Below are 15439 nucleotides of genomic sequence, written 5' to 3'. Positions count from 1 at the left end.
AATGATGGCATTGGCGTCTTGGCTGTGACTCCGTCAAAACACTGAAACCCATTGGTGCAATTTTTACTGACTCGCTGCAAAGGGAGCAGGAGCTACAAGCGTCGATCCTGCAAGATGCAGAGTGCTCCTGCCGAGGGCAACGGGTGCTGAGTGTGTGCAGGATCTGCCCGGGGTGCTGAGCATAGTGGAGGAGCAGGCTCTTGGAGATCAGATAAAAGGAGCGTGAAAGCAAGCGTGTTAGAAGGAACATTCATGGCCTTAAAGTGAGCATGGTTCCTTGAATGCCCCTCTGCACTGCCGGAGTTAGGGACAGGGCCCTAGTGTAAGGGAGAATTGGGCCCCCTGTAGCCCTGTGGATTTGCTCTGGTTGGGCCATGCATCTCTGTTGCTCTGCTCTTCTCTTCTTGGGTTAGATGTTTGTGGGTCTAATTGACTTTCTTTCTTTCTACATCTGTGTGAGCACAATGTCTGTGCCACCTTGGGGTCACAGATCCCCAGACTAAACCTGGAGGATTTAATGTGGGTGTGGAAAGGGACTACACAGAACAACGTGGATTAGTGCAAAACCTTTTCGCTGTTGGACTCTTGGGCACTGGATTGCTCTGTGCCACTTGTGGACATTTTTAAAGCAAACCCTGATGGTTCAGAGCAGTTTTCTGTCTGATCGATTGATTGAAATCTATGGCACTTCTAAAATAACCCTACAATAGTAATTATTAGAGAGGGCCCCTAACTCCGGGGAAGTTGGGATCTAGATTCAGGTTTAAATCTGAGCATCTCAGCTTGCTTGCCCTGCTGCCATGGGATGAGCCAAAACCTTGGTCCCCGGCTTTTCCATCAGCCGCTGCCTGGGGTGCATTGTTCTGAGACCAGGCGGAAGGTGGTGCTGGACAGACGGAATATCGAGCAAGGCAGGAGCAGGGGTAGCAGAGAGAGGACATTTTCCTGGTTTCTATCCCAGCTTCTCTGAACACCTACTGTCACTAAGCAGTTTGAATCGAGAGGTCTATCCCTCAGTTCTACTGGCACTGCTGCATGAACGGGGCGCTGGTCAGAGGAACATCACAGGGCGGGGTCCCAGCTCACACAGGACGCTAGTGTGGGGAAGTTTGCACTCTGTGTTGTAGCTCCTACTGACCAGAAATGGGGCCGTTATCAGCGGGGAGTTCCAAGGAGCATTCGTTGCCCACAGAATCTGGGCTGTGCTTTCTTCTCCAGTCAGTGAAACCCTGGCTGAAGGCCAGGAGGTCTATGCAGCTCTGGCAAGCCCAGGGCTCTCCTGTGGGATGAGCTCACCTTTGCCCTGGGAGACCAGCTGGACCAGGCTCTGGACTGACTCGAGGAGCTGCAGCTGCTGCTGCTGGAGCAAGCTGGTGTTGCTGTTGGCAGCGTGGAGGGACTTCTCCAGGTCCTCAATCGTGTGGCTCTGGCGGCTCACTAGGCGCTGCAGCTTCTCCTTCTCCGTGCGGATCCCTTCCAGCTCTGTCTGGTGCTTGGTCTCCATCTCCAGCACCCGCTTCTCTAGGACACTGCAAAGGGACAGGCCAAGAGAGGAAGGGTGAGGTGCTTGCCTGGGGGAATCTTCTCCCCTTGGGGGAGTGCACGAGCCACACAACACCGCGGTTAATAGTCAGACAGCTGCTAGGGCCTGAGACAAAGCCCACTGGCATTCACAGGAGGCTTTTCATTAACTTCAAACGGTTTTGGCTCAAAATCTGGTAGATGAGTGAGTGTCCAGCTAGCTAATATGCATGGCTAAAGGTCCACTTGTGTGTGTGTTTATTGCTGGTCATGTCAAAATAGGTGTCTCTAATCCTTGCTCATTAGTCTGTGCAGAGAACGATCACATATCATCCGATCTCACATCATGTTACCTGACCTGAGCCTTGGAAAGGCACAAAGCGGCTGCAGGAAGTGAGCAGCCTTGAAAATGCCATCGAGTGAAGGGGCTGATATTTGACATGGGAGTTGCTGTTGTAGCCCCAAATCATGGTCTTATTCCCGGAGCTCCTGCCCAGAAATCTCTGCCTCCTGCTTTGACCATGGAAATGTGCCACCGAGGAGCAGTGAACAGGCTAGCTCACCTGTATTCATCAGTCTTGGTGACTTATTTCATTGATCTGGATTCAAACTATTCAGATCAACTGCCAGAGGTGATGAACAAAGTACAAAACCTGGCCTGCTAGGTCATTTTCCATAGGCTGTAATTTCCTGCAGGGTTTAAAATGGACAGCACTACACCGAGGGAGCTGGCCAGCCTGTGGCTTGTTTGATAACATGCGCAGTGGGTGCATTTAAAAAGTTAATTCCGGTTTTAAAGCTATTCCTCATTCCAGTGGTATTTGCTGTCTTTAAAGCTGGGAATATGGCTAGAACCCACTCAGTCTGCCTCTGGGAAGCTGTAGGAAGCTTCTGCCCGGCTTCTCCCTGCCCGCTCTGGGATAGCTGTTCTGCTCGGGGCAGGTTTTCAAAGGCCCGAAGGGCAGTGGGGCCCGACTCCCATTGGAAGTGCCTGGGAAATGGGTGCCTAATGCTCACATATCTTGCAAATCTCCCCTCTAGTGGTCTTGTTAGTGCCACCAGCTCCCACATCTCATCCTTGTTCATTGATGATTCGGGCTGGGGGGACGATAGACCCACCTACCCACGGCTCCAGGACAGGGATAGAGGCCTGACAGCAGCTGGGCCTTCCTCACACGGAAAGGAGACAGCAGTGACCCCCAGCTCCATTAGCATGAACCTGGAGCTCGGTGGTTCTGGCAGGACTCGGCGGCAGCAGCAGCAGACGAAGATGAGACAGCTCCACCAGCGACTGCAAATGCTGAGCACCCCCCTTCAGCAGCAGCCCTGGCGCCGAGCCCACCCCGGGAGACTGGCCGGGAGCGAGCCGAGAGCAAACATTCCAAAGCAGAGAGAAGGGAGTGAGGCACATAACCCGGGTAATCATTGCATCAGCTGGGCAGTCAGAGCCCCGGGGAAGCAAAGAAGCATTGACATCAAACGGGAGTCAGAACCTGGGAGCATGTGGAGCACACAAGGTGCCATGGTGGGGCGCAGGGGAAGAGAGATACAAACCAACCGGAACTGCAGGAGGTACTGGGGCACGGTAGCCGCCTGGGGCAGGTTCCCACATGGTCCTGAAAATAATTGTACCCTGACAGAGGCCACCATAAAAAGTCAGCGTTTACCCCCGGGGCCAGGAGAGCTGCTGCTGATTAAAAGACCCTCCTTCCTCACCGTCCTTTTCAACATCTTAAAGAGACAAGAGTCGGGCAAGTGAACCAAAGTGACACCTCAGCGGGGCCGAGGCTGAGAACATACTTGTTCATGTTCTGCAGCTGGTGAATTTCAGTCGTCTGCAGCAGCAGCTGCTTCTCCAGCTTGTTGGTGGACAAGGAATTCTCTAGCAGCTGGATCTCGATTCGTGCGGTTTGGTTCAGAATCTGTCCGAGGAGCAGTTGGGAAGAAGAATTAGCAGGATCCCTCTTCTGTCTCCCAAATGCTCCCTCCTTCCCCCCACTTTAACCTGCCCCGATTTTTCAGCAGCGTTACCAGCCCCGCTATGATATTTCACCACTGATGCGCTACACCAGCTCCAAGGGTTAGATGGAGCAGCTATTCAAGCCAATAGAATGTCCTACCAATACCATGCATATTGGCAGGGTTGGAGGAGAGCGTATCCTGGTCTTCCCAACACAACGGGCCATAGGAGTAATAGGGAGCAGAGACTGATTGGACGAATTATGCGATCCCTGTTGGTCACACTAGCCTAAAAACTTCTGCACTCAAAATCCATGGTCTCTGCTTCTTTTACATGGATCACATCAACTCCATGAGTGGGACTGTCAGAGCCCTGTGGGGGGCGTTGGGTGTCCCCTTCTCATTAATTTTCATGCGGATTGAGCAGCCAAATCCCTTCAGAAATCTCAGCCCACCCCTAAGGCACGTGAGCCATGAGTTCTTTGTGACTGATCTGCCCTGTTGGCCATCTGAATCCTGCACACTGCAGACGGGAGCTACGCGAAAGTCATGGAAGCCACATGTAATGGCTTGCACTTCACCCCCACCCTTTATCTAAGCAGCCCAAAGCTCTTTACAAATGTGACCGAACTAAGCCTCGCAACTCCTTTGGAAGATGGGGGAAATAACATCCCCCTTTTACAGGTAGGGAAACTGAGGCAAGAGGTGACATGATCTTCCCAAGGACAATCACGCAGGGCGTCAGTGGGAGAGCTGGATTAGAACCCAGGCCTCCTGGCTCCCAGCCCTGTGTCTCCCTCAGGGCAGCCACGTGTGTATCTATTATGAGCCGTTTCCCAGAAGGCTCCTGCTGTACCTGCGCTTCCACAACCGTCAGTTTCCTGCTCTGCTCCGCCGTTTGGTTCAAGAGGCTGGTACCAATCTCCAGCATGGTGGCTGTTTGGTTCTGAGCGACGTTCTGCTGGATCCGGACCATCTCCGACTTCACGTTCATCTGCACGTACCTCTCCAGCTAGATTGGGGGCGGGGAGTCTGTTATTATTACATGGTATCAGAGCTCTCCTTATCCCCAGCCCAGCTTGACACAGACACTCCCTCTCTTCATTCCATGGCAGCAACGTTCCCCTCCCTCTGGTGAAATCACTCCCAGCCCATCTCCCGTGAAACACCTTCCACTCCCTGCCATCCAGCTGGTGTTAAGCCAGCCCTGGTGCTACTCGTCAGAATGGTGGCTGGGGGAGGAGAGAACATGGGGCTGTTGCAAGCATTTCAACCTGGCTTTGCCCTGCGATGTTTATCGGGAGGACAGTGTGTCCTGGCTGCAGCCTGGCCTACTGGCATGAGGAGGTCCCCTTGGAAAAATTAATCTCACCAAGATTCTTTGGCTCAGGAATTGTTGGAGACTCGCTGTGTCCTTAAGATATCTCTCTCCCCCGCTCCCCTCACTACTCTGCGTGATGAAGAAGGGCCCCTTCTCTGTGTAAGGAGGGAATGTGCACTTGTGATCACAGATCTACCCTCCCCTGTGCTTGCACTCTGCAATAGCCAGGTGACACACTGGAAGTCTCGGCTCTTCCATGACTTTGGAACATTGGTAATGGGTTTTGATGGATGCAGGATCAGAAGTGCTGAGGGTCTGGGGCTGTCCTCGGCTTCATCTGGCACGGTGGGCACTCAGCATGGTGAGCACTCGGCTCAGGCTCCCACAAACCAGTGTCATGCATGTGAAACTCACATGGGCAGACCCTCTGCAGCACAGCTCCACTGAAATCATGCAGCTTACGCTGATTTACACTAGCTGCGGGCCCGGCCCAGTGCCGACAAGCCTGCGGAAAACTGGAAGCACAAGAGCGATGGCATCCTCCGGGAGATGGCAGATTCCCTGTGCTCACCCTTGCCCCATCCTGGGATCGCGTGATGGTGGTACAGAGTCCTGCCACTACTGCAGCCTCACGCCACGTCATCCCTGCTCCTCGGAGCAGCTGGTGCCAGAGGCTCCCCATCTCGAGTTGGGCAATACGGAAACGGGAGTTGAAAACAAAAGTCCACTTATGCAAATGCGTCCCCAGGGATTCTTGGAAAGAGAGCTGGAAACACGTTCACAAGGCGTTTAGACCGAGGCCTGGGTAGCCACCTGCAGTGATTCCAGGCTCTCCGAAGCGGCTCATATTTGGCCTCCATGGAAACGATAGGCTTGCTTGGCCCTGCTGGAACCCGGAGAGAGAAGCTGGAAAACAGGAACCCTGGCGCCACAAAGGCCAGAAGACAGACACAGCTCGCCACATGGATCATGAGTGGGGGCGGGGGGTGGGAGCTGACTCATGATATTTGAATATTTGGGGTTGGCAATACGGAGCTACCACTTCACCAGCCCTGCCAAGGAAGGGCCGCTGTCTCTTTAGGGCTGGGCGGGGATTTCAGCCCGCAAAGCTCCCACGCTGCTCCACCAGCAGTCTCCACACCTGGATCGTTCAACACCGTGAATGTATGGCCTGACCCTCCACATGTCTTGTTTGTTTCATTATTTTATCTTTTCAACACGGTCACTGGGAGAAGGCTTTATTTCCAGGTTGTCTAATGATATTTCAGTGATTCCCCTTCCTCTCCCACCACCAAGTTTTTTAAAAAAATTCAGCCTGGGGGTGTGTATGTGTGAGAGCGAGAGAGAGAGGAAAAAAAAGAGATCCAATTTTAAAGCATTGCATCCTGCTGCATGGGAATGGGGCTGGCTCACAGCAGGACTGCACTGCTCACTCGGGAATAGCATGGACTGGCTCCGGCATGCCTCTGCGTGTGTGTGTGTGTGTGTGTGTGTGTGTGGAGAGAGGGTTCCTGAAGAGAGCTGGAAAAACAGGGGGTCGCCCAGCATACAAATAAAAGGCAGGTTTCCCAGGGCACAGATGAGCAGAAGCTCTGGAATTTCACCTCCCACCTTTTGTTTTTGTCCTTTGCAGACTGTGCCCAGCTCCGACAGGAACAGCTCTGCTGGCTTAGTTCTGCGGCGATGCCCCCACTGGTGTTCACGTGTGGGGACAGAGGAGCAGCGCGGCCTAGTGGCTCCAGCACTGGCGTGGGACTCAGATCCCACGGGTCAATCCTGGCTGACCTTGGACAAGTCTCTTCCCCCTGTAGGCAGGTCTACGCAGCCAGCAGTAAGCTGGGTCGACAGGCTCGGGCAAGTGCAGGAAAGACGGCCGTGTAGATGTTGCAGCTTGGGGCCTGGAGCCCCTCTCCCTCCCCGGGCTTCAGAGCCGTAACATTTACACAGCTGGTTGTAGTGCGGGAGCCCAGTCTGTCGACCCAGCTGCCAGGGGCTGCCACTTGCTGTGCAGACGTACTGAATGGGTCTCCGCTGCACCACCCACGCTTTGTCCATCTCGTGTATGCGGGTCTGAGCTCTTTGCCGGCGAGGGCTTGTCTCTTACTCTGTGTATGGACAGCACCAGGGCTTAAATTCTCACCGAGCATTTCCTGGAGTGTCGGGACTTCAGCCCCGCGGGAGGCGCCAGGGCTCAGGCCTTCAGCCCCGTGGGAGGTGCCAGGGCTCAGGCCTTCAGCCCCGCGGGAGGCGCCAGGGCTCAGGCCTTCAGCCCCGCGGGAGGCGCCAGGGCTCAGGCCTTCAGCCCCGTGGGAGGCGCCAGGGTTTGGGGTTTCAGCCCCGCGGGAGGCGCCAGGGCTCCGGCCTTCAGCCCCGTGGGAGGCGCCAGGGCTCCGGCCTTCAGCCCCGTGGGAGGCGCCAGGGCTCAGGCCTTCAGCCCCGTGGGAGGTGCCAGGGCTCAGGCCTTCAGCCCCGTGGGAGGTGCCAGGGCTCAGGCCTTCAGCCCGCGGGAGGCGCCAGGGTTTGGGGTTTCAGCCCCGTGGGAGGTGCCAGGGCTCAGGCCTTCAGCCCCGTGGGAGGCGCCAGGGTTTGGGGTTTCAGCCCCGTGGGAGGTGCCAGGGCTCAGGCCTTCAGCCCCGTGGGAGGCGCCAGGGTTTGGGGTTTCAGCCCCGGGGGAGGCCCCGAGGCTCTGGGCTTCTGCCCCACAGGGCACGATACGGGATCCACAGGCTTGAAAACATTTCCCGGGGCTCTGCTCCGCACAGCTCGGGCTGAATTTCACCCTATACAGCACCTAGCCAAGTGGGGCCAGATCTTGGCTGGGGCTGCTGGCCGCGCCCGTGATGCAAACGCTAACAGCAATAATAACGGGGCGGGGCGGTGAGAAACCAGCCTAAGGGCTCGCTGTGGCTAACCCGGCACCCAAGGGCCTCGCTGGCCTTTGCTGAAACCCGGCGCCTGGTAGACGTGTGGAAGAGACGGGCTTACTAAGACATCGGCTTTTGCCCCCGCTCAGAGCTCTGCTCCCTGGATCACCCCTGTTGAAATGAGCAGCAAACCAGGGCTGGACACACACTTTATTTACTTGGGGCGAGGAGGTTGGTATATTTTATTTTTGTCTCCCTGCCAACGGAGCGTGGAAAGTTTTGTTTACATTGCTCGTTCTCCTCCACTGACGATCTGAGAACAAGAGAAGACAATTGTACAGCTGGAGCTTGGAGATGCAGTTCAGACTGTTCCCTCTGCCGCTCACCCTTTCGTTTCCAGTTTGAGCGGAAGTGCTGGATTATGCCTTAAATTACCAAGGAGATTTGGGGGCTTTTTTCAAGGAGATTCTCTGTAGGTGTTTGGAGGTGAGATGGAGCCACCCAGCCGGGCCACCTTACACTTATTTATATTTTGGAAGCGTGTAAGAAATGGGATTGACCCTCGGCTTTCCCATCTTCACAGCGCAAGGTACCAGCCGCCTCTGCCCTGATCACTCTGCCCTGGGCGACGAAGAAGACAGGAGGAGACGTGGAAATGAGAAAAGGACACCTATGAAATCAAAGTACTGGGAGCTGAGCTGACAGGCAGGGGATGGTAGAATCTCTCCCTGTCCAGCGTTTAGTGATTCTTGGCTCTTAGACACCTGTGACAGGGTGGTGTTGGCAGCTATAAATAGACCCCTCTTGGGATCCCGCAGCCTCGTCCTTATAACATGCAGAGCACTGGGTCTGGCTAGAGTTGAAGGGAGCTGGGCAGTCTGATTGGGGTGGAAGCACAGTGGGAGTGTAAGGAGTTAACGAGGTAATCAGCTCACCAGCCGGCTAGCCAGGGAGCACGGGGGAGGCCCCTTACCATTGCACTGTGCTTGGATCATCAGGCAGGACATAATGGTAAAGATACTTAGTGAGGGTGCCCTGGCGGAGTGTGTGCTGTGAAATCACCGGGGGACTGACCAAGCAGGGTTTCCAGGGCTGCAGGGGAGTACTACACCCAGGGATGCATTCGAAATGCCTGTCACTGGGGGGTTCAAAGTAGACTAAGGGGATTAGGTACCCACGTTCCATTGAAATTCAATGAGATTTGGGGACCCAACTCCCTTCGGTTCCTTTAAAAATCTCACCCATGTAGATACAGCAGATGTGGGAGGTCAAGAGATAATTCACTGTTAGAACTGATCTGGGCTGTCAAGAGATAACGCACCATTAGAACCAGCTGCTATGCAACAAGCGCCATCGCTAGGAGTAATGATTTGTTATTTGTATTACGGTAGCATCTAGAGCCCTGAGTCCGGATCAGGGCCCCATTTTGCTGGGCGCTGTTAAGTCTAATGAGAAAAGCCAGACAAACCGACATTTACAGGCCCCTAGAAATGACCAGGCATAATCTGTGCTACATCTCAACGTTTCCCCAGCCCGCTTGTCCTGTTCTTTAATCAAGCCAGCCCCATTCTCCTCCTCCCTCCTCCCGGAGCATGTGCCCCAAGCAGGCCCAAGCGCCCTCCATTCACCCGGCCCCCCTCAGGCTGGAGTTTTTCTGTCCCCGCTCTGTCGGTTAAGCAGATGCAGAGTGGCAGAGTCTCACTATTGCACTCGGATCCAGTGACACGCCATAGCGAGCTAGACTGAGCCAAGTCCCTGATGGTTTCGCTGTTTTGCAGCGTGCACACTGCAGCCCTGGTTCTGGTGCGGGGGAACAGCGACTCTCATAAGAACGGCCGTACTGGGTCAAACCAAGGGTCCATCCAGCCCAGTATCCTGTCTACTGACAGTGGCCAATGCCAGGTGCCCCAGAGGGAGTGAACCTAACAGGCAATGATCAAGTGATCTCTCTCCTGCCATCCATCTCCATCCTCTGACAAACAGGCTAGGGACACCATTCCTTACCCATCCTGGCTAATAGCCATTAATGGACTTAACCACCATGAATTTATCCAGTTCTCTTTTAAACCCTGTTATAGTCCTAGCCTTCACAACCTCCTCAGGCAAGGAGTTCCACAGGTTGACTGTGGCTGTGTGAAGAACTTCCCTTTATTTGTTTTAAACCTGCTGCCTATTAATTTCATTTGGTGGCCCCTAGTTCTTGTATTATGGGAATAAGTAAATAACTTTTCCTTATCTGCTTTCTCCACATCACTCATGATTTTAATATCTCTATCATATCCCCCCTTAGTCTCCTCTTTTCCAAGCTGAAAAGTCCTAGCCTCTTTAATCCCTCCTCAGATGGGACCCGTTCCAAACCCCTAATCATTTTAGTTACCCTTCTCTGAACCTTTTCTAGTGCCAGGAGGGGAGCCACTGTGCTTGCATCTCACTTGTGACTGATTTATTTGGGGAAAATAAAACAAACGGACATCACTCTGGGAACAGCTGGGAAATGTCTCTTTTTAGCCACTCAAGATCAGGTGACACCAACCCCGCAGGCATTGGATGGTCTTTGCCAATGTAAAATAAATATGTCGGTTCTCGAAAGTGACCCCTTGGCCTCACTGGACAGAAGATACTAAACACTTGCAGTGAAATCCTGGCCCCACTGAAGTCAATGGCAACCCTCCCACTGAAGCAATGGGGTCAGGGTTTCATGCGGGATATTTTGCCTTGTGTCTCAGTGAGGTGGGAGCAGTGGCAGGATTCATTGCTGGCAGGGGGCTGGGAACATGGAAGGCAGAAATGGAAAAGCCCTGATTGGGCCAACGTCCTCGCCAAACAATGGCAGCTGGACAGAGAGACACAGAACTGAGCGTGCGGCCGTGAGTTGTAGACCTGGCTTTGCTACAGATTTCCCGTGTGACCCCGGGCGGGTCACTTAGCCATTTTGCTAGAATGGGGAAATAATATTTACCTGCTGCAGAAGGGAAAGGGGTGAAGCTCATTCAATACATAACCACAAGCCTCTTTGGGAAGACAAGTTCATTTATTATCTGCATATGCAAATCAAGCAGCCAGCCACCTCACACTCTATTTTGGAACCGCAAACTCCGGGCTGTTTTGTCAGCTATCTCACCTCCTGATAGTGCGGGACGTTCCCTACAGAATGTCTCCTCTTGCTCTTTCAAATCAACTTCCACCCCCTTCCCTTCCCTGGGAGGCCATTCTACGAGCCAAGGGCTTGTCTGGACCAGGGAAATTGGCACCGCTGTTACATTTGGGGAGACACTGCCCTGGGGCGATTGGCGCGTTTGCTGGTGTGACTTGTAACTAGATTGGTGTCCCTAGCCCAGTGTGAATAAACCCAAGCTAGACAGGGCTAATGCACCTCGTTCCAGTTCATTTCACTCTAGTTCAGTCATGTATAAACCACTGGAGCTCGTCATGCTCAGCACACATGTGTCATCCTGTGAATGGATGAAATACACACGTCTCCATGCGTGTTTGATGTGTTTCCATACATGTTCATCTCCATGTGAGTTTCAGAGTCATTCTCAGCTCTCTAGCTGGCTATGGGCCGAGGAAGGGAGTGTGGAAAGTTCATATGTAGAATATTTGACCTGCTGGCTGTCTGTTGGCCAGCGCTGTCACAGATCTCTTAATCCCCTTGTAAAGAAGCTCATTTACACTGAACAGCTGTACACGATCCAGCCAGGAAGAGGGTGCAGCCACATCTCTGATGCCTGCACAACTCCTTTGTGGTGATCTTTTTAAAGCTGGGAAGAAGCGAGGAGTTTGTGCTACAAATAAAAATCAGATGTTACTTCCTCTTTCCTAATCCATTGGGGAAAATGCCTCTCCCGAATGCTTTCTATTCTTAGGAGGATTTCACATGAGGTTTCCATTCAAATGAATTCCAGGGTGTGCGTTTTGAGCAGGGACGTGATCAGAAACAACACATCAAACATAAAGTTGGTAGGCCAAAGGGAAGGAGAAATCGGAAATGTGTTCGACCCAGCTGTGGTCACAGAGCTGGGAATTTTACCCTGGTGTGGAAGGAATCCAAGCTCATGAAAAAGGCAAAGGGAATTCTCTTGGGAGAGAGCCAGATTTGCAAAGTCACACAGACAGACAGGACAGCCTGGGGGACTAGCAGGCTACAGGTATTGTGAAGGAATCTCCCATTGGTTCTGCAGAGCAGAGCTGCTGAGGGCAGTCAAGGCTCTGGAAGGTGGACTAGCCCTTTAGCTATCCTGAGCCCAGTCCCTGGATGGCTTTGAAAATCAGGCCCGAGCACTGAAACCTGACTTGGAATTTAATAGGGAACCAGCCGAGTGAGCACCCTCCAAGGGTGAGACAAGTTCGGGAGCCCAGTCGTATTGTCAAGGATGCGACCAGCTGCCACATTGTGCAGCAGATGCAGATCTTTCCAGGCAGGTGCTTTCAACCAAGTTGCACAGCATTGCAACCTAAGCCTGGCAGTAATGAACATGTGTATGACTGAGACCCCGTCATCATCCCAGCATGCAATCTCCCAGCTAGCCACAGACGGCAGAAGACGGCAGCCAATGCTATGGGAGAGTCCTGAGCCTAAAGGGACCCCTACGCTGCAGGATTCTTTGAAAACCTGGGGACAGATGACCTAGGCTGGAGGAGATCTGGTGGCAGCAAACTCTTCTAAATATTCCCCTCTGCCTATTAGCATAAGCCTCCATCATGCTTGGGTTTAGCTTCATCCAGCTCCTCCTCCTCCTCCTCATCTATGGGGGATGTCCGCTGGACATGGGGAAAACCGGGTGCTGGTGGATCAGCCCCACTTCCTCCTGTTCACGCTTCTCGTGGCAGAGCAATGGTAGAGATAAATTGAAAGTCGATGGGATTTATTTCGATCCTCAGCCCTTTGGGGCAGGGGCTGTGTTTGTGCAGCGCCTGGCGCCACGGGGCCCGGAGCACTATGGCAATGCAAACAATACAGAATAATAATCCTGGGAGTTAGGTGTCAAACTCCCATCTATGCTTTAGAAAATTCCCCCCGGACTCGTTGAATGGGAGTTTCCCTGGGGCTCTGATCCTGCCTGTGCGGGTGCAGTTTGATGGGTGAAGCACAACCTGTTTGGACCACAAGCCCTGCAGCGTAGTCAGCAGTCCCCTCCATCCTGGCGGAGTCTGGGCCAGGTTTTAGAACCGCTCCTCCCTGCTGACTCTGGGAGGCAGAGGCTATGTTCATTAGTTTTCCAGCCGGATAGCTAGGAAGAATAAAAGTAAAAACTATTTCCCCAAGCTAATTTCCCCCTACTGTTACTCACACCTTCTTGTCAACTGTTGGAAACAGGCCATCCCGATTATCACTACAAATCTTTTTTTTTCTCCTGCTGATAATAGCCCACCTCAACTGATTAGTCTTGTTATAGCTGGTAAGGCAACACCCATTTTTTCTTGTTCTCTGTGTATATATCTCTTCCTACTGTATTTTCCACTGCATGCATCTGATGAAGTGGGTTTTAGCCCACGAAAGCTTATGCCCAAATAAACGTGTTAGTCTTTAAGGTGCCACAAGGACTCCTCATTCTTTTTGCTGATACTGACTAACACGGCTGCCGCCAGAAGAATACATGGTGCATCATAACCCAGATCTGTCCTTTCTCTGCTGGGAGAGACTCCCTATGGTAGGCAGAGTTCAGGTGCACAAATAAACTCTCTGGACTTCCTGAGTCCTCAAAACTGGCCTGGGAATGACCATGAGAATGGGCCCTGGTGAGTTGCCCAGGGCCAGCGAGAGCGTATCCTTGCTCACAGTATTTCAACACTTCCGCCTCTAGCCCTGGCTGCAACCTGGGAGTGAAATGCCAGAACTCTAATAGAGCAGGGTTGTTTCTAGTTCAGGTCTGGAAATGGCCAAAAGCTGGGTGGGAGAAGAGGGGTCTTATTCTCCCACAATCAGCCCTCCTGTCCATACCACTGACTCACTGTGTGATCTTGGGCAAAGGCACCCGGCCATCTCCTGTCTCTGTCCACTCAGTGGGAAAAGGGAGTGAACTCAGCTCTACTGGGGAAGGATTACCCCAAAGGAATAGATGGGACGGGTAGGGAGCTGGTAACAGGCGCTACACTGGCGCTTGCTGGAATGGAGAGGACAGGGCAGCTGCAGTGAGGGGAATATTCCTCTGGTTTGAGCCCTCTGCACTTGTTTTCACATGAAGAAATATTGCTGGCAGCTGCTCCAGCTCTCTGCTTTGTTGAGCTGAAATATCTCTCGGCAGATATTCATGGCAGGGGGCTTTGGGATCCCGGGGCGGGGTCACGAGCCAGGGGGTGTTTTGTTTTTGCAAAGGCTACTGAAATCCCAGAGCGATGTTAACTCGGGCCACTGGGACGCCCTCTCGGCTCCCTGCTTTTGGACAGGCTGCCCCAGGCTGCATACGTGCTAAGGGGGAAGAAGCTTCCTATAGCCAGGAAGCAAAGAGAGGCCGGAGAGCCGTGTCTGGAAACCATTTCATGAAGCTGAATGATTTCTGGAGAGAGTCCCTGCAACCACATCGTTAATCTTGTTGCTTCACAGGGCTAGGGAGTTTTTGGTTTGGGGTTTTGAATAAACAGCTCTCTTAGCTGAAGTACAATGGGAAAAGCCAGTGGGGCAGAAACAGTGGCCGATTTCAGAGTGGGGAGTTGCGGGAGGCACTTGGCATCTGCCCCGGCGCGATTTTGGGGGAGATGGCAGCACACGTACTGGCTGGTGTCTATTTCAGGAATCTGGGGAACACCCACTCAGTGAAGGGCCAACCGCCCATAAGGATGAACTCTGACCCTGGGCACAGTTTGAAGCTTCACTCCAGGGAGGAGCTGGGGAACCAGAAATAGGTGTATGCCACCACTCCAGGGATGAACGCCAAATTGCAGAACCAGCTCAGATGCTGTGGCAGAGGATGGAAGCGACTCCTTGCTCTAAGCAGGCAGCTGTAGGAGTAACCGGCTAACACAGTACGAGGCTTGACTCAGTCTCATTCAGCTCTGGCTCAGCTGCAGTTTTTCCCGTACAAAGAAATCTCGAGTAAAACCACAGAAGCAAAATGTTCCTGTCTGCACCCACTTTGCTGCTGAGTGCCTGCTGCAAGGGGTGTGGGTGGGTATTCAGGGTATTCAGGAACTGCATGGTGCAGTGCATTAAAAGGCTCCTTCGTGCACATGCCAGAGGCGAGAAGACAGTACAGAAACTGAGCGTGGAGAGTGAATGTCCATCCTACCCTCGCAGGCTGAGATCCCTGCCTTTGAAAGCAGCTGGGCCATACTGGCGGGTCCATGCACCAAAGCACAGGATTTTACACTGAATTCCTCTCTCCCCCAGTGGGAGGAGCTGGGCCCTTGAGCTCAGGGCTGAGGTCTGCCGGGGAGATGGTATTAAGAAGGTGCGGACCAGGGTTCCCACAGTAACCAAACACTAGTGTGATTTTTGTAAAGCAGTCTCGCCTGGAAGCAGAAAAACGAGCAAGAACGTGGAACAGAGGGATGAAGCTGGGGGCTTCTCAGTATTTTCTCAGCATGAACCTGGAACCTGACACAGGTGGGCAGTGTAATTCCTTCCTGAGAGAGATGGAACGTCTGCCCTTGAGCACGCCAAGCACTTCCCAAGCCACCAGAGCAGGAGAGGCTCAGCTGCATCAGAATTTCAGCCCCTCTCACTGATTTACAGCTGGCTGGAAAGAAGCCAGGGAGAGTGCAAAAGTGTAGGAGAGCGTTATCAGAACCTCCTTGGAGGCTTTGTCCACTCGAGCCAAAAAGATCAACTGTGCTT

At 53.2% G+C, this 15439-nt stretch overlaps 1 protein-coding gene across 1 annotated transcript in view; it reads right to left on the bottom strand.

The window, feature by feature from the left end:
• Positions 1-15439, bottom strand: part of ANGPT4 (angiopoietin 4) — a 38370-nt gene that overhangs the window by 8242 nt on the left and 14689 nt on the right. The window contains exons 2-4 of the mRNA XM_039499550.1: positions 4337-4492; positions 3322-3443; positions 1297-1529 (exon numbers count right to left, since the gene is read on the bottom strand). Of these exons, the coding sequence (XP_039355484.1) occupies positions 1297-1529; positions 3322-3443; positions 4337-4492 (511 nt within the window). The remainder of the gene's footprint in view (positions 1-1296; positions 1530-3321; positions 3444-4336; positions 4493-15439) is intronic.

The sequence above is a fragment of the Mauremys reevesii genome, linkage group 13 (genome assembly GCF_016161935.1).
Source record: "Mauremys reevesii isolate NIE-2019 linkage group 13, ASM1616193v1, whole genome shotgun sequence".
NCBI classification, from domain to species: Eukaryota; Metazoa; Chordata; order Testudines; family Geoemydidae; genus Mauremys; species Mauremys reevesii.
Note: the sequence above shows the minus strand (reverse complement) of the source record. Positions and strands in the feature narration are given on the sequence as shown.